General features: G+C 47.2%; 1 protein-coding gene across 1 annotated transcript in view; it reads left to right on the forward strand.

The window, feature by feature from the left end:
• The window catches only part of cubn (cubilin (intrinsic factor-cobalamin receptor)), a gene marked incomplete at both ends in the record, with an annotated part of 58129 nt that extends 37296 nt beyond the window's left edge, over positions 1-20833 (forward strand). The window contains 24 exons of the mRNA XM_083995226.1: positions 208-376; positions 676-850; positions 1026-1204; positions 1706-1915; positions 2310-2450; positions 3005-3189; positions 3897-4068; positions 5720-5923; positions 6344-6493; positions 7855-7976; positions 8070-8295; positions 8765-8952; positions 9860-10016; positions 10105-10254; positions 11152-11349; positions 11803-11932; positions 13815-14232; positions 15148-15310; positions 16119-16327; positions 17364-17508; positions 18098-18279; positions 19017-19182; positions 19852-20087; positions 20726-20833. Coding sequence (XP_083851352.1) covers positions 208-376; positions 676-850; positions 1026-1204; positions 1706-1915; positions 2310-2450; positions 3005-3189; positions 3897-4068; positions 5720-5923; positions 6344-6493; positions 7855-7976; positions 8070-8295; positions 8765-8952; positions 9860-10016; positions 10105-10254; positions 11152-11349; positions 11803-11932; positions 13815-14232; positions 15148-15310; positions 16119-16327; positions 17364-17508; positions 18098-18279; positions 19017-19182; positions 19852-20087; positions 20726-20833 — 4383 coding nt within the window. The remainder of the gene's footprint in view (positions 1-207; positions 377-675; positions 851-1025; positions 1205-1705; positions 1916-2309; positions 2451-3004; positions 3190-3896; positions 4069-5719; positions 5924-6343; positions 6494-7854; positions 7977-8069; positions 8296-8764; positions 8953-9859; positions 10017-10104; positions 10255-11151; positions 11350-11802; positions 11933-13814; positions 14233-15147; positions 15311-16118; positions 16328-17363; positions 17509-18097; positions 18280-19016; positions 19183-19851; positions 20088-20725) is intronic.
• Positions 20834-20863: the final 30 nt, after the last annotated feature.

Raw genomic sequence — 20863 nt, forward strand, 5'->3', positions numbered from 1 at the left:
CGATCGAACTTTGTGACGAGCGGCCAAAGCTGCTGAAAATATTTGTCGTTTTGGGAACTGTCTTGTCTGACGCCCACCCTCGAGTGTTTCTGACGCTTTGGAAGCTTTTGGTGTGAAGGCACAGTTAGGCGTGGCTCCAGTGGCTCCAGTGGCTCCAGTGGCTCCAGTGGCTCCAGTGTCGGTGGTTTACCTCCCGTCTGTCCCCAGGTGAGGAACGGCCCGGATGCCTCGGCTCCTCTGCTGGGGGGGCGACTGTGTGGGGCCAGCCCCCCCTCCCTGATCCAGACCACCGACAACGACCTGTTTGTTCACTTTGTGTCTGACGCCAGCAACGAGGCCAGCGGCTTCCAGCTCACCTTCGAAGCCCACAGCCAAGGTAACGACACATCTACATCTATATATATACTATCTATCTATATAATATACACCTTTCTAAACATCTGACAAGGTTCAAGTCCCCATAACGGTCCGGTGGGTTCAAGTCCCATAACGGTCCGGTGGGTTCAAGTCCCATAACGGTCCGGTGGGTTCAAGTCCCATAACGGTCCGGTGGGTGGACAAGTAGACCACTACAGACAAGTAGACCACTACAGACAACTAGACCACTACAAGTAGACCACCATAGAGAGGTAGACCACCACCTGTAAACCTAAACCTGTAAACTTTTCTCCGCAGCGTGTGGCGGTTTCATCGAGCTCAACCATGGCGACCCCCCCGGTTACATCACCTCACCCAACTACCCCCAGAACTACCCCCAGAACATCGACTGTGTCTGGGTCATCACCGTTCCCAATGGGGAGGAAGTCAAGCTCGACTTCGAGGACGACTTCTACATCGAGCCCACGTCCAGGTAGGTCGGCTGCTTCCTGTTCAGGTCCTGGTCCTGGTCCTGGTCCTGGTCCTGGTCTCTAGTCCTGGTCCTGGTCCTGGTCCTGGTTCTGGTCCTGGTCCTGGTCCTGGTCTCTAGTCCTGGTCCTGGTCTCTAGTCCTGGTCCAGTCTCACGGTCTTCATCCTGTTTCCTCAGCTGTCGCTACGACTACCTGGAGCTGAGAGACGGACCGACGCTGAACGCCGACGTGATTTCCCGCCTCTGTGGCAACACGCGACCGTCCACTCAGCACTCCACCGGCTCGGCCATGCTGCTCCGCTTCCGCACCGACACCAGCGTCACGCACAAAGGCTTCAAGGCCCGCTACTCCACAGGTGAGTCAGCACAAAGGCTTCAAGGCCCGCTACTCCACAGGTGAGTGTTGGGTGTAGATCTAGTTCTTATTAAAAGATAAGATAAGATACGATAAGATTACACTTTATTGTCAGATCATTCTGAAATGTGTCTTGCGTCCCATGATGTCCAAGGTTTCACACAAATAATAACAAAATACCAAAAACATACATTTACAAAAAAGCATAAATGTTTCCCTCAAAGGTCACATTTAAAGAAAAACACAAACTACCTCGTAACTCCATTCACAACATAAATCCAACATTACAAAGTGTCTTTGGTGCAACAGCCAGTGCTCAGTCTGTACATGAACCCGAGGGTCTAGTCGACTTAGAGCCCAAACTCTGATTGAACAGTTTGACAGACTGAGGGACAGAAGAGTTCCTCAGCCTGTTCAGTCTCTAAACCTTCTGTTTGATGGCAGAAGCTGATATTCCTCAAAGTTTCCTTAAAGTTACCTCATCACCCCCCCCCCCCCTCAGGAACGTGTGGAGGGACCTACATCGGTCAGAGTGGGGCCGTCAGCAGTCCGGGGTTCCCAGGGTCCAACTACCCCGACGGCTCCAGCTGCGAGTGGTTCCTGGAGGGTCCGACCGGCCACTTCCTGACCCTCAGCTACCAGAACTTCAGCCTGCAGGCCAGCTCGGGCTGCTCCAACGACTACGTGGAGATCAGAGAGTACAACGCTTCAGGTGACGCACATTTGAAATATTTATCTATGCCCATTTTTCCCTGTTAAAGGGTTTTCCATGGAGTTTTTCCTCAGTGGATGTGAGGGTCTAAGGGCAGAGGATGTTGTTGTGATGCCATGTAAAGCCCTTTGAGACAAACTGGTGGTAAAAATGGGCTATACTAATAAAATTGCCTTGCCTTGCCCAAAAAGTACAAGGGACATAAACACTGCCAGTGCAGTTGACAATAGGAGTCGGTCAGTTACAAAGCGCCTGGGCGGCTGATATGAAGCAGACATCATTTAAGGATACAGAAAACATCGTCTTCTCCATCATCATCATCATCAGTGTGTGTCTGTGTGTGTTGTGTGTGTTGTGTGTTGTGTGTCTGTGTTGTGTTGTATGTGTGTTGCAGGACGTCTCTTGGGCCGACACTGTGGCGCTAACCTTCCCGTCGCCATGGAAACATCCGACAGTTTTGCCTTCGTCAGGTTCGTCAGTGACTCCAGTGGAAACGCGGCAGGTTTCAGGCTGAGGTTTGAGGCCAGTGTGGAAGGTACACACACACACACACACACACACACACACACACACACACACACACACACACACACACACACACACACACACACACACACACACACACACACACACACACACACGCACACACACACATGATGTTTTGGATGCCGATTCGATTTAAGTAGCGATTCTACGATATTGCCGAAAAAATACACATCACATGTCAGTCATTTTTTCAGATTTATTCAGCAGCAATATATATGTTTACTCTCTTTTCAAAAGCCTGGACTGCAGAAAAAATAAAAGCGTATAGAAACAACAGGCTTCTGAAACCTTTCTGACAGAATGAGATATAGACGGAGGTAAACTGCTACATTTAACATTTATCTGCACACAAACACTGTAGGAGCCTATAAATTAACATACTCCTTTTTCACAACCTGGACTCTCTGGATGTAAAAAAGGCGAACAAATGCACATTGCACAACATAAAAAAAAGAAAATTGATTTAAAAATCATCAACAAAAAAATTGCGATAGTTATGTGAATTTATTTTTTCTCCCACCCCTACTGTTGCCCCCCCCCCAGTCTGTGGAGGCGAGCTGAACGCCCCCTCAGGGACCATCTCCTCTCCCAACTACCCCAACCTCTACCCCCACAGCCGGCTGTGCCGCTGGGCGCTGGTGGCCCCGGCCGGGCGCCGCGTCACGCTCACCATCAACGACCTGCGGCTGGAAGGCTCCGGGACATCCTGTTCCTTTGACTACGTCGAGGCGAGTTCATAATACATCACTATGTTCAAACAGCCAGATGACACCTCTTTAAAGAGACAGTCCAACATTTAGCCAGGTCCTCCTCTCACCATAATCCCTATAGTCATAGCAGTAGGTTCGTTACCTTTAACTGTCGGTGCAAGATGTTTTTAGAACGGCGGAGCAGAGCCGTGAGCTCTGCACGGTGCGCAATATTTCCGCCTGTCCCTCATCAAACTCATCAAATACACAATCCAACAACTCCACAACGCTCTGGTGGACAAGTTGTGAGCTGCACATTCACCACGATATGAGATAATAACACAACGTTACCAGACAGAGTTGTTTTAGAGGGAAATTCAGCCGGAACTACATTCCAGACACGGCTGCTGGGCGGAGGGATTTCAGAAGAAAGTAGTTCTGGTTATTTGCTTCATGTGTCGTAATGTTACATAATTATACGTTATTATCTCATAGCGTGGTGAATGTGCAGGTCACAACTTGTCCACCAGAGCATTGTGGAGTTGTTGGATTGTGTATTTAGTTTGATGAGGGAAACATGGAAATACCGACAATTAAAGGTAACAAACCTTCATGGCAATAGGAGAATTTGCCAAACTCTCTCTGTAAACTATCCCTTTAAATTCTCCCTTACTCCAGTTCTGAAGGTCCAGTCTCAGTCTGGTCTGGCCTGACGTGTGTCCTCTGCCCTGCTCTCTGTCTTGCAGGTGCGTAACGGGCTGGCGGACGACGCGCCCCGTCTGAACCGGTTCTGTGGTTCGGTCCCAGCAGGAACTCAGGTGCGTTCGTCCGGTAACACCATGACCGTGGTGTTCAGGACCGACGCGTCCGTGTCCAACGGCGGCTTCACGGCGTCGTACGACACTCAGGAGGAGGCAGGTGAGAACCTGTCACCCCCGACGACAGACCAACACACCTGGAACTGTAGAAGATGTGGTATATTGATGTGTTGATGAAGAGAAGGGAACCGCCGACACGTCTTTTCTTGCATTCAAAAAGAGTTTATTACAAGAAGAAGAACAGTGTACAAAAATGCTGAATCGTGGAGCATCTCTGGTCCAATGTGAGATCTCTCTCTTGGCCTAAAGCTCTAACCTTATATACGTTTTCTAATTCTCCACCTTCTCCCACAGAAGGATATAACTGACCAGGATAGTCAGACAAAGACAGGATCTAAAAACAGAATCTAACCTTCTGACATTTAACCTCTTGACCAAGCTAACTTAACTATAGATACAGTGTCAAGTTTCCCCAGAAACTATGACCCACAGAGATGGGTAGATGACAAGGAACACATTTCTCAGGGTACATTCCACACTACTACTAGACACCTAATCTAAACATCTTGCTGTAAATGTATGCATGTGCCTTTCTCTCTTGTAACATCTGAATTTATCTATATTTATTCCATTTAACTATAAACTGTTACTTATCACAAATGAATTTCCTATCCAAATGGTGACTTACCTCTGACATTTCCCTTAACTTTTAGGCTAAGAAAACACCATGAAGAACATAAGATAATTGAAGATATTAAAGCAAAAAAGCTCAGGTGGATAATACACTACAAAGAAAAATAACATATATAGAACGTATATATCGTCCTATTTGGGCCTTTAAATTTTCTTCTCCATTGAAGTAAAATAAACTCAAAAACTCAAAACACGACGCTGGAAAAGATGGATCTTCAATTAGAGTTGTCTTTAATTCACTTCAGAACAAAGCAAAAGAAAAACAACCCGAGTTGCACACATAGACAAAAGATAAGAGAAATAAAGGTCAGAACTTCGTGCACAGAGGTGCACTGCAAAGAGAGCGACAGAGCGACTGACTTCATATCATCAATGTGGCTTATTTACTGTTGGACATGTGTTGATCTCAGTATTTCTCCCTCCCACCTGTTGAAGTCTGATCTCTGCTGACTGAGCACCTTTTTCTGTGACCTTGGTTTCACCCTCATCTTCTCTGGAAGTGTACCACCTTCCTAACCATCTCTGAGATGTTTCCATCCTCAATCCGCCTGGTGGCCGTTCTGTGTTACTGCACCTGAAGCCAAAACTCCTAGCTCAGCAGAAAGAGTTATAAGGGTCATAATATATAGTTCACATCCATCCCTGTTCACCACTGACGCCCTGCACTCCTTCAGACCCTGTTGAAGTGCCCACTCTCATCCATTAGGTGGTGCTAAAGAGCACGCTGTAATTTTGGAGATCAAGATGGCTGCCAGTAGTGATGATGCAGTGTTGAAATGAAACAACATAAGAACACAAAGTAACTTTACTTTAAAAAATGTAATGTAGTCATTAGTGAAATAATAACACAGTTCATACTTGATCTTTAAAGGTGGCAAAACTCTGTTCACTGGTCTTGTTGTTTTCAACCTTCTATGTCATTTTTCTTTAAAAATACCACAACAGTAGCAGTGTGTGTGTTTCTGAGGTGTGTGTGTTTCTGAGGTGTGTGTTTCTGAGGTGCGTGTGTTTCTGAGGTGTGTGTGTTTCTGAGGTGCGTGTCTCTGATTGGTCCTCAGTGTGCGGCGGTGTCCTCAGCAGCCTGGCGGGGGGGAACTTCACCTCTCCTGGATACCTGGTGTCCAACTACAGCAGCAATCTGAACTGTGAGTGGAGGATTCAGAACCCGCGACACGTGAACTCGTCCATCGTGGTTCTGGTGGAAGACCTGCACCTGCAGAGCCACCAGACCTGCAGCGCCGACTTCCTGCAGTTCAGACTGGGTGAGCACCACGGCTGCTTCCTATTGGTTGTTGATTGGCCCTTACCTGTGTTTAGTTTAGTTTTGTTTATTTATTTAGCACACATTTAAATTAATGGTGCACGGAGGGAACGAAGCCGATAACAAATTACAACAAGACAGATTTCTATGGCTAACAAATAAACATAGGAAAAAAAGGAGATAAAGTGCATAATCAATATTATACGAGCAAAATGAACCAAAATGAGAAAAAAATGAGAAAAAATGGAGAGATAAAGAACAAAGTGATTCAGTAACAAATAGAGACAATAGAAATAAGGTAGAAAAAATTCATTAATTGAAATCATAAAAAGACTTTAGAGAGTGAGGATGTGGGATGTGGAGAGAGAAGTTGAGATGTATTTTTAGCTGCTTTTTAAAGAGTGGATAACCCCCCCCCCAGGTGACTCTGACGGAGAGCTGTTGGCCAAGTTGTGCGGGCAGACGACCCCCAGAGTTCCCATCGTGGTCTTCACCCCCGAGCTCTGGGTCCAGTTCCAGACCGACTCCTCCCAGGGAGACCTGGGCTTCAGGGCCAAGTACCTGTTCTCAGGTGACACACCATGACATCACTGTGACATCACTGTGACATCACTGTGACATCACTGTGACATCACTGTTTAGAATTGCAGTCTTTCTGGGGTCCACAAGGAACAACACAAAATATACATATATACACAACATATCATACATTTACATTTACAGTCAATCACAACAACCTAAAAAAGTTAAAACAAACATTTGAACATTTCCACCGATCTTAACTCATTGAGTGCCAACCACGTAATTTCTCGTTTTTCGTTCCCATGCGTTGAGTGCCAAAAACGAGATTTTTCGTTTTTTGCTTCTTTTTTTAATTATGAAAATAGACACTTTAATACACATTATATGTAAATTTGGGGACTCTACGACGAGGAGAACTGAAATAGATGACGATCAAAGTCACATGACAGCTCATGATCTGGAAGTTTTTTATCATAACTCGGCTTCTGCAAACGGAGTTCTGCATGCAGATGCAGCGCTGCTCTGCTCTCACCCGCGCTGCAGCTCCAGCTGCTCCAGCAGCTCGGAGCAGAAACAGGAAGCTCTCAGCCGACTGTCCCGCCCGGTCTTCAGCTGGAGCAACACCGTGTCCTCCCCAAAGTCCTCCCGCGGTAAAATCTGATGGTCTCTGGACCAAAGCAGACCGGCATCACCGACCCGTACCACAGAAGGACCGCGACCACCGGCTGGACCGGTCTTCCCGAGGCGCTGTGGCCGACTGACCCTCACGCTCCGCGGCGAGAAGCTGTGACACGGCACGGTGCGTCTGTGTTATTGTTGTTTAGTGGCGCCCCCCCCGCCCCCGATGGTGGTTTTGTGAATAGAACAACAATTGTTGTGTATATTTATCTTATACGAGCCCTTTGATCCAGAAATGCGAGTGTCAGAAGAGCGACAGACACAAACAGAGCACCTTTCATAAAAGACGCTCTATCTCCTTTTCTAGAAAAAAAGGAGGGATTTTGGTGAAACCCAGCCATGTTTAGCTTGACTTTTCTCAGGAACGGAGGCACGTAGAAACAAACGGTTTGTGGTCATTTGAAGCATAAAGTTAAACCTTTCAATTGAGCCACAGTATGTGTTGGTGGCAATAATATAGAATACACTATGGCTCTACATAAAAAGTCAAAAATGGTCTAAATTGCCGGTACACTTGACTAAAACTTTGGAAAGGAGCGCGGCACTCAATGAGTTAAACAGAGTTTTTCTTAGGTAACAAAGTGGAACCACTCTTACTCATATACAGCTCATAAAAAATACAATTTCAATTTCTTTTTAAATACTGTGTACAGTCACATCACTGTGACATCACTGTGACATCACTGTGACATCACTGTGACATCACTGTGACATCACTGCTCCTCTCTGCAGAGTGTGGGGGGTGGCAGTCCGGCGAGGGGGGGGTAGTTTCCAGTCCTAACTACCCCAGCCCTTACCCCAGCCCCAGCCGCTGTGCCTGGCTGCTGGAGGCCCCCGAGGGCCACACCATCACCGTGAGTTACACACACAGAGTGACATCACAGAGTGACGTCACAGAGTGACATCACAGTGACATCACAGTGACATCACCTCTCTGCTTGTCTCAGCTCTCCTTCAGCTACTTCAACCTGGAGCCTCACTCCAGCTGCGGTTGGGACTCGGTCACCGTGTTCAACGGAGCGTCGCCCGGGTCGCCGATCATCGGCCAGTACTGTGGCACCACCTCGCCGGGAACCGTCCAATCAGGGTCCAACAAGCTGGCCGTGGTGTTCCTGGCCGACCACAGCGTGTCCCGAGGAGGCTTCGTCGCCACCTGGTCGGCCGACTCCTCCGGTGAGTCAAACACCGTCTCCATGGAGACAAACACTCGTCTTCCTCACATATGTAGTTAGTTAGTGAACAGGTGATAAAACTCTGTGTTGTAACGGTTTTGTTGCTGTGATGGTGGGTAACGTGTTGTTTAATGTGTACTGTATCAGTACAGGTTATTGATTGATTGATTGATTGATTGATTGGTTGGTTGGTTGGTTGGTTGGTTGGTTGGTTGGTTGATTGATTGATTGATTGATTGATTGATTGATTGATTGATTGATTGATTGATTGATTGATTGATTGATTGATATTTAATGTATTTATTTAATTTAAATAAAGTTTGTTTGTTTTATTTTTAAACTGCGGACCACCAGTGAAGTCCATGATGAATTTCTTTACGGGGACAATTAAAGTTTATTGAATTGAATTGAATTGAATTTAAATCATCTTCATCCTCACCTCATCTCGCTCCGGTCTTGTGTTCCTCCAGGCTGTGGCGGGATCATCCACGCCGACTCAGGAACCTTCAAGTCTCCGAACTTCCCTCAGAACTTCCCGGCCAACGCAGAGTGTGTGTGGCAGGTGGTGGCGCACGAGGGAAACCACCTGGAGCTGAGCTTCAGCAGCGACTTCCAGATCCCCGACGCCGCCGGCCAGTGTCAGAGCAGCTACGTCAAGGTAGGAGAACGGCTTTCAGTCTATATCTGGAAAATATGGTCTAGAAAGACAGGATTTGTATAGACACACACAAATACAACACTATTATCAAAGTGAGGTGAAAGGACAGGGTACAGAAGAACAATCTGGGGTTACACAAATGTTCATGAGAGCTTATAACTCAAAGTCCTCCCGACGAATTTTCGGGAATCTGTACTCAAGTATTTCATTGATGAAGACCCACTCAACAGATTATATAAAGCAAAAATGGGAAAGAGAGTTGGAAACTGTAATCTCCCCAGAGGAATGGACTGCCATAATACACACCCAGATGTCGACCACAAACTCACAGTGTTGGAGAAGCTTCTGCTGGAAGAACTTGGTGAGGTTTTTCATAACCCCCAGAATAAAATCAAAACAAACAGGACACCAGACCCAATGCTGGAGACAATGGGGGCAACTAATGGCGGACCATACTCATATTTTTTGGACCTGCCCTGCCTTGCAACCTTTCTGGACCCAAGTACAAGCCACAACAAAGAGGATTCTGGGATTTGATATTAACTTCCCTTGTGTTTCATTTTATTTGGGGAATATATCAAAGGATCTGCATAACAGGGATAGATATTTATTAAAGATCCTCATGGCAGCAAGTAAAAAAGCAATAACCAGATGCTGGCTTCTTAGAGAACCTCCCACCCTGAACCTATGGAAAAACATAATAAATGATATATACAGTATGTTCAAAGGAGGTTAAATCGAAAGCAACTGGACTTAGTTATTGTCTAGGAAGGCCGTATTCTTAGACAATAACTAAGTCCAGTTGCTTTCCATTTAACCTCCTTTGAAATACTATGACCTGGACAAATGAGAATATGCACCTGACCTGTTCCTCTCCTGTTCCTCTCCTCTTCCTGTTCCTCTCCAGGTGTGGGCGGGTCAGACTCAGCAGTCTGAGGCTCTGCTAGCTACTGGCTGTGGTTCTGTGGCGCCGGCGCCGGTCGTTGCTCCGTACAACGTCATCACGAGTCGGTTCCAGTCGTCCGGGGCGACGGGCAGAGGGTTCTCCGCCTCCTTCAGAACACGTAAGAACCAGAACCGGCGCTCTCACCTCCGCTGTCAGGTAACCGGCGGTCTGGTGATGATGTCATGATGATGTCATGTGTTCCTCAGGCTGCGGCGCCAACTTCACCGCCGCCAGCGGCCGCGTGGTTTCCCCCAACTACCCGTCCGACTACCCGTTCTCCGCCCGCTGCAACTACACCATCGATGCTGGAGCCCAGACCGTGGTGGTCGTCACCTTCCAGGTGTTCCAGGTCGAAGGTACCAGCCCCCCTGTTGTCATGGCAACCAGCAGACTGTTGTCATGGCAACCAGCAGTTTTGTTTTTTTTGCTCCAAGTCTTTTTATTTATATTTGTACATAGAAAGATAGTGTAGAAAGTACATAAATTCAAATATAAACAACAACCTCATGTAGCATGAAATACATCCTCTTGTAGAGTAACGAATCTTCTCTAGAAGGTCATTCTAATCTTAATCTTAAAGGTTGGGGGAAGTTTCTCCTTCCACTTAAAAAGTATTAATCGCCTACAAGCTCTAAGAGAGATCATATTCTGTGCCTGGCGGTTAAGGTGAGTTATTCCATATATGGCAGTAATGGCAGAAAGTTTGTTTGTTTGTTTTATTAGATCCCCATTAGCTGCTGTACAAGACAGCAGCTATTCTTCCTGGGGTCAAAAGTTCAATAGGTACTTAGGGTTAGGGTTAGTTTTAAATATTGACTGCCAGAAGTTGTCCAGTTTTGAACAAAACCAGAATGTATGCAAGACTCGAGGGTGGCTATCGATCACAAATGGGATCGACTTTAGGTGCGAACTTTAGACCAATGAAGACGATGCATGACCTTGAACTGGATAACTGTGTCGTAAGCAGATTGAAGAGGAATGTTTTCTATCTAAAGCTCTTTCCCAAATCTCCTCAGGAAGTTCAAACCCCAAATCGCCCTCCCACTGCGTCTTTAATGATGTCATGTATTTAGTAAGGAATATACGTACATTACCAATATTCCCTGTGTGTTGTGTGTTGTGTTGTGTGTTGTGTGTTGTGTTGTGTTGTGTGTTGTGTGTTGTGTGCTGTGTGTTGTGTGTTGTGTGTTGTGTTGTGTGTTGTGTGTTGTTGTGTGTTGTGTGTTGTGTGTTGTGTGCTGTGTGTTGTGTAGCACACTCGACGTGTCGGTACGACGGGCTGAAGATCTACCGGCTGAGCTCCAGCGGCGCGGCCAGCGGAGCGCCCATCGCCACCGTGTGCGGCAGCAGCATCCCGGGGCCGTTCTCCACCTTCGGTCCCATGATGCTTCACTTCTACTCAGACTCACTGATCAGCGACAGCGGCTTCATGGCCGAGTACCGAGCCATCCGTGAGTACACATCTGTCCACCACACATCTGGATGTTTATGACGTCACCATCACTAGTTTACACTGTTAATCGCCGTATTAAACACCGCAAGTATTAAATACCGTCAACTCCTAAAAAGGTAAACACACAGAGTAACTGGGTTAAATTATATTAATGTTAATTTACCAACGTAACACTGAACTGGTAGGAATTTAAATGTTAGAGCCTCATTTGTAAGAAAAAAACTATTAAATAAACCTCAAACATTTCCTCTAAAGGATTAATAACTGCTCCTATATTCATAGATACTGTAATTACTGCAATTATATTTTGACTATAAATTATTTTACACATTCATAGTGTTGTAAAGTTTGGTGTGTGTGTGTGTGTGTGTGTGTGTGTGTGTGTGTGTGTGTGTGTGTGTGTGTGTGTGTGTGTGTGTGTGTGTGTGTGTGTGTGTGTGTGTGTGTGCAGCGTGTGGAGGCTACTACAACAGCACCATGGGCTCAGTCAGCAGTCCAGCTCTGTCCATGACCAACTACCACCACAACATCAACTGCACCTACAGCATCCAGGTCAGGACCAACAGGGTCGTCAGACTACGGTGAGAAAAGTTACACTCATCACACTCATCAGGATCTGGATCTAGATCTAGGACTGTGACGAGGACCTAAACCCCTCCCTCATTCCCTCCTCCCTACTCACTATATAGTGAATTCAATATAGTGACTCACTGGTCAAATAAAAAACACTTTCTGACACTACTGCATTTATTTGGTAGCTACACCGGTCACTACTTCATTTATTTGGTAGCTACACCGGTCACTACTTCATTTATTTGGTAGCTACACCGGTCACTACTTGCATTTATTTGGTAGCTACACCGGTCACTACTTGCATTTATTTGGTAGCTACACCGGTCACTACTGCATTTATTTGGTAGCTACACCGGTCACTACTTGCATTTATTTGGTAGCTACACCGGTCACTACTTGCATTTATTTGGTAGCTACACCGGTCACTATTTGCATTTATTTGGTAGCTACACCAGTCACTACTGCATTTATTTGGTAGCTACACCGGTCACTACTGCATTTATTTGGTAGCTACACCGGTCACTACTGCATTTATTTGGTAGCTACACCGGTCACTACTGCATTTATTTGGTAGCTACACCGGTCACTACTGCATTTATTTGGTAGCTACACCAGTCACTACTGCATTTATTTGGTAGCTACACCGGTCGCTCTGGGCCGCTGTGGTAACGGCCATCCGTGACCGCAATGCATGATGGGATATCTTGCTCCGGTTAGTGACCATCGGATGTTCACTACATTTGGTGGTGAATTATGGGATAGATTCAGTCACTAGATAGTGAACATTAATAATCACTAAACATTCAGACACCACTACAACAACTGGTCACTAGATAGAGAGGAGGGAGGTTAGGACACAGCCTAGATCAGGGGTCATCAACTATATTTGTTGAAGGGCCAGAATCTTTCTCAACAGACACCTTGGGGGCCGGACATTCAAATAGGCCGAGATTGAAATTAAATTCACCTTTTTGCCTAATAATGTATTTGTTTATATTCTATTTTACCTGTAAACTCGTAATTTTCATTTTACATATCTTTGGTGTTTGGTAGCCTATGATATAAAATGAAAAATCTTGACAGCTGGACTTTCAGATACTCCCACATGCTGGAGCTTTACACTGCTGACTTGTCCTGTGATTTTCAGCCTAAATATGAAAGGAGGCTGACAATCGGTTCTGATTGATACAAGTCAGTAGTCCTGAGTAGTCAGTAGTGTTTCTCTTCTATAGGTAATACACATTCTACATCTCAGAGGCGACGTTTTTCCACACATGGACAGAGCTCAGTGGGAAACAGTAGGAGAGACACAGGCCGAGGGGGAACCGGGACACAACACCGGAGGGAGAAGCAGGTCCATGCAGCTGTGCGCCACGGACGTGCACAAAAAAACAACCGAGTGGCATCAAACACGCGCCGCTACCGCATCGTTTTTGGGTTGTGAGCGCGAATGACACGCATCTACACTGAATGGGTTTGAGTGCGCAAAAGACGCTACTGAACGGCCCCGTGCACACCCGGTTTAACCGAGGCAGCGGCCAAACTCACCCAGCAGCTCGCCTCTGCAGGCAGGCAGGGAAAACCCTGCAGTCCAGTCGGCTCCCTAAACTTTCATGCACGGTGCTTTGGGTACCGCGGCGTTTCTTTATCCCAGCACATTGACTTACAGGCGCATACTTTGAGCGTGTCTGCGTGTCTCCGTGTCCCAGCGCATTGACTTACAGGCGCACACCAACAGAGACCGAGAAATATAATAGCTACTTTTTAACTATTAGAACTCAGTTGCGGGCCGGATTGGAAGGTTCGGCGGGCCGGATTCGGCCCGCGGGCCGCCAGTTGATGATCACTGGCCTAGATCTTGATTGTGTTGCTCTCCTTCTCTCTCTGCAGGTTCAACACGTTCCACCTGGAGGCCTCATCGTCCTGTCGCTATGACTACGTGGCGGTGTACGACGGCGGTGACACGTTGGCGCCGCTGCTGGGCCGGTTCTGTGGGACGGCGCTGCCCCCCGACCTGCTGTCCTCGTCCAATCAGCTGTTCCTGGTGTTCAGGACCGACGCCTCGGTGAGCGGCGTGGGCTGGCGGGCGACCTACAGCGAGACGCTCGGCCCGGCGCAGGGCTGCGGCGGCGTCATGGCGACGCCCATCGGCATGCTGGGATCTCCGGACCCCAACATGGACGGACGCTACGAGCCGCTGATGGACTGTGTGTGGACGATCGAGACGTCGGTCAACAACGTCGTCAACTTGACCTTCAGCTCCTTCGAGCTGGAGAGCTCCTCCTCCTGTCGCTACGACTACGTCAAGGTAAACACACCCTGTCGCTATGACTACGTCAAGGTAAACACTCCTCCTCCTGTCGCTACGACTACGTCAAGGTAAACACTCCCTGTCGCTATGACTACGTCAAGGTAAACACACCCTGTCGCTATGACTACGTCAAGGTAAACACACCCTGTCACTACGACTACGTCAAGGTAAACACTCCTCCTCCTGTCGCTACGACTACGTCAAGGTAAACACTCCTCCTCCTGTCGCTACGACTACGTCAAGGTAAACACACCCTGTCACTACGACTACGTCAAGGTAAACACTCCTCCTCCTGTCGCTACGACTACGTCAAGGTAAACACTCCCTGTCGCTATGACTACGTCAAGGTAAACACACCCTGTCGCTATGACTACGTCAAGGTAAACACTCCTCCTCCTGTCGCTATGACTACGTCAAGGTAAACACACCCTGTATGTAATACAATATACCAACTATGACATCATCACGTTAAAGGGCCAGTTCAACATTTATTCTGATCCTCCTCTCACCATAATCCCTATAGTCATAGCAGTAGGTTCATCACCTTTAATTATCGGTGCATGTTGTTTTGAGATGGGCGGGGCAGAGACGTGAGCTGCAGTGAACACAATGGAGGTGAACGGTACAAAAACTCATCAAATACACAATCCAACAACTCCACAACGCTCTGGTGGACAAGTTGTGAGCTGCACATTCACCACGCTATGAGATGCAGCTTTTAATGAGCTGTGACATCACCAGTCAGTATTAGAACCAGTATTAACTCCAGTGTGTGTGTCTGTGTGTGTGTGTGTGTGTGTGTGTGTGTGTGTGTGTGTGTGTGTGTGTGTGTGTGTGTGTGTGTGTGTGTGTGTGTGTGTGTGTGTGTGTGTGTGTGTGTGTGTGTGTGTGTGTGTGTGTGTGTGTGTTCAGGTGTACGACGGCGACAGCGTGCAGTTCCCTCTCGTGGGAACGTTCTGTGGGAACTTGATTCCGTCTCAGTTCGTGTCCAGTGGAAACTTCCTGACGGTTCGCTTCGTGACCGACAACTCGGTGCAGAGACGCGGCTTCAACGCCACGTACAGAGCAGTTCCCTGTGAGGACGCACACACACACACACACACACACACACACACACACACACACACACACACACACACACACAGACACACACACACACACACACACACACACACACACACACACACACACACACACACACACACACACACACACACACACACACACACACACACACACACACACACACACACACACACACACACACACACACACACACACACACACACAGACACAGACACAGCGTGGTGGTAGGTGGAGGGTTGTTGAATCAGATGCTCATCACCTGTGTTTACCTGTGCTAGAGCTCTGTAACAGAGAGTAAGGACAGCATTGGTCCAATGGCAGCGCCTCCTGGTGGAGGAATATGGGTTTTACTAAAGAACTGACATCTCTACATTGTTGGTGAATGAGCAGTGTGGTGTTTTCAATCATTTAAGGACATTTATAGATCACCCACGTTAATAGCATCATTGAGGATCCTTTACAGATAAACATTAACACATAGGAGAGTAAAAAAAAACAGTTGTCTACATGAATGTTTCAATCTACATTTTGTAATAAACAGATTATAAGTATAATCTGATATGACCAAGACACCTAAAAACAAAAACACGGCCGTTTTCATCAATTTAGCAGCAAGTGGGCAACACACATACATTGGAGTGAATGGGTTTTCTGGGCGCTTTTGCAATACCCATATCCTGCCACTAGGGGCGCAAAACCCTTAAACCCTTAAACCCTTAAACCCTTACCACGGGAGTCAATGGTGGTGTCCTTACTCTCTTATTCTAACCTGTGCCCCCCCCCCCCCCACCCCCCAGTGATGTGTGGAGGGACGCTGAACGCCACGGCGACGGCCCAGACCGCCACCTCCCCCTCCTTCCCCGGCGCCTACCCCCCCTTCACCCTCTGCCGCTGGATCCTCGACGCTCCGCCACAGGAGACCGTCAAGGTGTCGGTCCAGACGCTGGTGCTGCAGCCGAGCCAGAGCTGCTCCAACAACTACATGGACATGAAGGACTGGCCCGTGGTGAGTCTCAGTCTGGACCGGTCTGGACCGGTCTGGACCGGTGGTGAGTCTGAGTCTGGACCGGACCGGTGGGTCTGGATGGTTCTGGATGGTTTTGGGAGAGAGGAGAGGAGGAGAGGAGAGGGCTCTGTGTAACCAGATGTGTCCCCAGCAGTCTAAGCCTATAGCAGCGTAGCTATAAAATGGTTCAGAGCTACCTGAACCAGCCCTAACTAAAAGCCCTGTCATAAAGGAAGGTCTTCAGTCTAGACTTAAATGTAGTTAGAGTGTCTGCCTCTTTGACCCATGGAGAGAGCTGGTTCCACAGTAAAGGAGCCCGGTAACTGAAGGCTCTACCTCCCAGTCTGTTTTTAGAGATACTGGGAGTCACTAACAGACCTGCGTTCTGGGAGCGGAGTGCTCTGGTAGGACAGTAAGGAATGATTAGTTCTTTCAGATAGGTTGGAGCTTTATCATTAAGAGCATTATAAGTCAGCAGAAGGATTTTGAAGTCTATTCTAAATCCTACAGGAAGCCAGTGGAGAGAAGCTAAGGTGGGAGAGATGTGCTCTCTCTTCCTAACTCCTGTCAAAACCCTCGCTGCGGCATTCTGGACCAGCTGGAGACTCTTTAGAGAGTTTTTTGGGATGGTTCTGGATGGTTTTGGATGGTTCTGGATGGTTCTGATTGAGGGTTTTGGATGGTTTTGGATGGTTCTGGATGGTTTTGGATGGTTTTGGATGGTTCTGGATGGTTCTGGATGGTTTTGGATGATGGTTTTGGATGGTTATGGATGGTTTTGGATGGTTTTGGATGGTTCTGGATGGTTTTGGATGATGGTTTTGGATGGTTATGGATGGTTATGGATGGTTTTGGATGGTTCTGGATGGTTCTGGATGGTTTTGGATGGTTCTGGATGGTTTTGGATGGTTCTGGATGGTTTTGGACGGTTTTGGATGGTTTTGGATGGTTCTGGATGGTTCTGGATGGTTCTGAACGGTAGGGAGTGGTCGGGTCTAGTGGACTAACAGTGGTTCTGGTGTGGTTCTGTTTCCAGGGCGACTACGGACAGTCCCTGAAGTTCTGTCCTTCAGACCCTCGTCCGCTGGACTTCTACAGCTACGGCCGGACGGTGCTGGTCCACTTCAGGTCCGACGCCTTCATGCCCGGAAACGGCCTGAGCTTCACGTACCAGACCGCCGGTAGGTCAGAACCGGTCAGAACCGGTCAGAACCGCTGTCGGTACCAGATGTGTCCGGGGCGGCGACTGGCGATGACGTGGCACATGGTGATTGGTCGTGGTGGTGTAATGCGTTAGCTACTAGGATGCTACCATGGATGTTAGTGAAGTTAGTCTCTTGGCCTCATAGTAAATATTAGACTCATCTGTCACAGACACATCTCTTCTCTACAGTTTGACACCAAAATGAAACAACTTTCAGACGGACACATCAGGAGGAAATTAACTTTGGCTCAGATCTCCATGGCAACGCTAAACAAACGTTGGTGAACGCCCGTCTGCGCTAATTACAGTATTTTAATCATTTTGGTCACTGTTAGTTGTGTAAATGTTTAATGTTATCATAAGAAAAATATAAATAGCTCACTTTCGTCTACTTACAACTTTTATAAATCCTCACGACCAATCACGATGCGCCACGTCATCGCCAGTCGAACCTGCAGTGCAGTCGGTTCTGGTTTGGTTCGCCTCTTCTCTCGGTGTTGATTGGCTGCTGCTCTAGAGGACTGTGACCAATAGGAGGCCGTTGTGGTTGTGGTTCTGGTCCTCAGGCTGCAGTCGGACCTACGAGCAGGAGTTTGGGTACCTGAAGAGTCCGGGCTGGCCCGAGGTTTACCCCCACAACCTGGACTGCACCATCGTCCTCAAGGCGCCGCAGAACAACTCCATCTCCCTGTTCTTCAACAGCTTCGACGTGGAGAGACACAGCCAGTGTCAGTTTGACTACCTGGAGGTAACACACACACACACACACACACACACACACACACACACACACACACACACACACACACACACACACACACACACACACACACACAAGGAAAATGACAGAAAGATAGAATACAAATAAAACGAAATAAATTAAAGGGACAAGGAGGAGTTTTGTAAAAGTGAAGTGTTTTCTCACTACATCTATGAGCCTCCGCACCGTGAAATTCTTTGACCGGCGCAAGACAGACTCATGTTTTCATTCATCAAGAATTAAAGTCAGAGGTTGGAAGACGATCACATACCGTCGTAGTTCCCACCATAAACGGAGATTCGGCGGCGTTATTCTCATGACTCGCCACGAAACCGAAAGTAAAGAAACGCTGGTCGGCTCGCCCAGCATTTCCACCACCACTAATAATAACAAAATAACCATAGAGACAAAACCATAGATTTATCTAAAATGGACCATTAACAAGTGGTAACGGAGATTCATCCACATTAATATCAGACTTTTTATAACCAAATAGAAACTCCTGGTTGTCCCTTTAAAACAAAATAAGAACAAAGTAGAATAAAAAGAATCAGATGGCTCCAATTTTATCACATTATTCTGTTGATACGTCTGTGCATCCAAAGGGTTGTGGATGACACCGCTGCTGTAGATGAACTGTGTGTGACCTCTGTGACCTCTGTGTGACCTGTGTGACCTCTGTGTGACCTGTGTGACCTCTGTGACCTCTGTGTGACTGGTTTCAGGTGCGTAACGGCAGCACGGCGTCCTCTCCGCTGATCGTGCGTCTGTGTGGGAACACGCTCCCCAACCCCGTCTTCCCCCGGTCCAACCAGCTCTACCTGCGCTTCAAGACGGACGGTTCTCTGGTCCGAGACGGCTTCGAGGCCACGTGGACGTCGTCCCCTCACGGTCAGAACCTCCCAAACACATCTCAACCCAGACACTTCACTAAACAACTACAAGCTCTAGTGTTGTTGTTCACTAATGGACTCTTGTCCAATGATCTGCAGCTGCTACTAGCTCAGAGTAAAGCTGCTCAGATCGTTATATATATATATATATATTATAGAACAATCAGCTGCCTGGTGAAGTGTCAGAAGTAGACAGCATTGTTCTCTGGCTTGTTTTGTAAAAAATGTCACAATAACAAAAAACCCAGTAACTTTTTATAATAAATTAGTGTTGTAACTACTCTACAAGGTCGTTTCCTGTTGCCCCCAAACGTAAAACTAAAAACAGTTTATTACAGAGCGATGGAGATGTTTGATGAGAGAAGGTTGAGCAGCCTCTTCTAAACAGAGACTAAAGATGATGTGTTTCTACCAGAAGGAGGGTTAGGGTTAGGTTAGAGCTCCTCTCTGCTGCATGAGTTCTGTTTCTTTACTTTAACAACAGGTTGTAAATGAGATGTGAGCTTGTTTATGTTTTGTGTTGCTGTTGTTCACTGTATGAATGATGATGATCTGTGAAAACAGAAATGTTTGTAAGATGTTTTCACCCCAGGAAGAATAGCTGCTGTCTTGTACAGCCAGATTCCTTCAAAATAAAACACTGATGTCTGTTTCCTCCCCCCCTCAGGTTGTGGGGGCACGTTGTACGGCGACCACGGTTCGGTGGCCAGCCCTAACTACCCCGGCACCTACCCCAACAACACGCGGTGTGAGTGGAGCGTGGTGGCGCCGCGCGGCCGCGTGGTGACCATCACCTTCGCTCAGATCAGCATCGACGACCCCGGAGACTGTCAGAGCAACTTCCTGTCTCTGTACGACGGCCCAGATGCCTCCTCACCGCCTGTCGGCCCGTACTGTGGAGCGGTAGGTCTATCTATCTATCTATCTATCTATCTATCTATCTATCTATCTATCTATCTATCTATCTATCTATCTATCTATCTATCTATCTATCTATCTATCTATCTATCTGTTGATTATGTGATGTCATGTGATGTCGTGTGATGTCATCATGTAATACCTGCAGTGTTTGAGTGAGACCGGCAACAAAAACGTGAATATGGATAATAGAATATTTAGTTGCTGTAATATGTGGTCTGTGGTAATATCTGATGCAATACACCTGGCACTTTAAACCCATGTGCACTTTAGGGCACCGTGCAATACAACTTGGTACCCATGTACTCCTGCACTCTAGCACCTGTCACGACACTTTTGCACCTTTGCACTTTATCTCTCAAACTGTTTAGATTCCTCTACTGGCCTGATTATCGGACCTGTTTGTTATCTTGTTGTCTGCTTTGTCATGTTGCTTATATAACTGTGTTCTCCGGTCACTGTACTGTTTTTATGTTTTGGGACTGAGACGGATGGAAATGAGCATTGCTGCTATAATCCGACACATTTACATGTTTTTATATGTTCATTGATGTGCACTGTCCCATTCAGATAAACTAATAAAGTAAAAGTATGTTTATGTTTATGTTTTCCTCTGTCTTCAGGAGACCAACGTGGCTCCGTTCACGGCGTCGTCTCATCACGTCTTCATCGTGTTCCAGGCTCAGTTCTCCACGCTGCCGTCCGGCTTCAGACTCACCTGGAGCAGCTGAACACACACACACACACACACACACACACAC

This window comes from Trachurus trachurus (genome assembly GCF_905171665.1).
Source record: "Trachurus trachurus genome assembly, chromosome: 20".
Taxonomy (NCBI): Eukaryota; Metazoa; Chordata; class Actinopteri; order Carangiformes; family Carangidae; genus Trachurus; species Trachurus trachurus.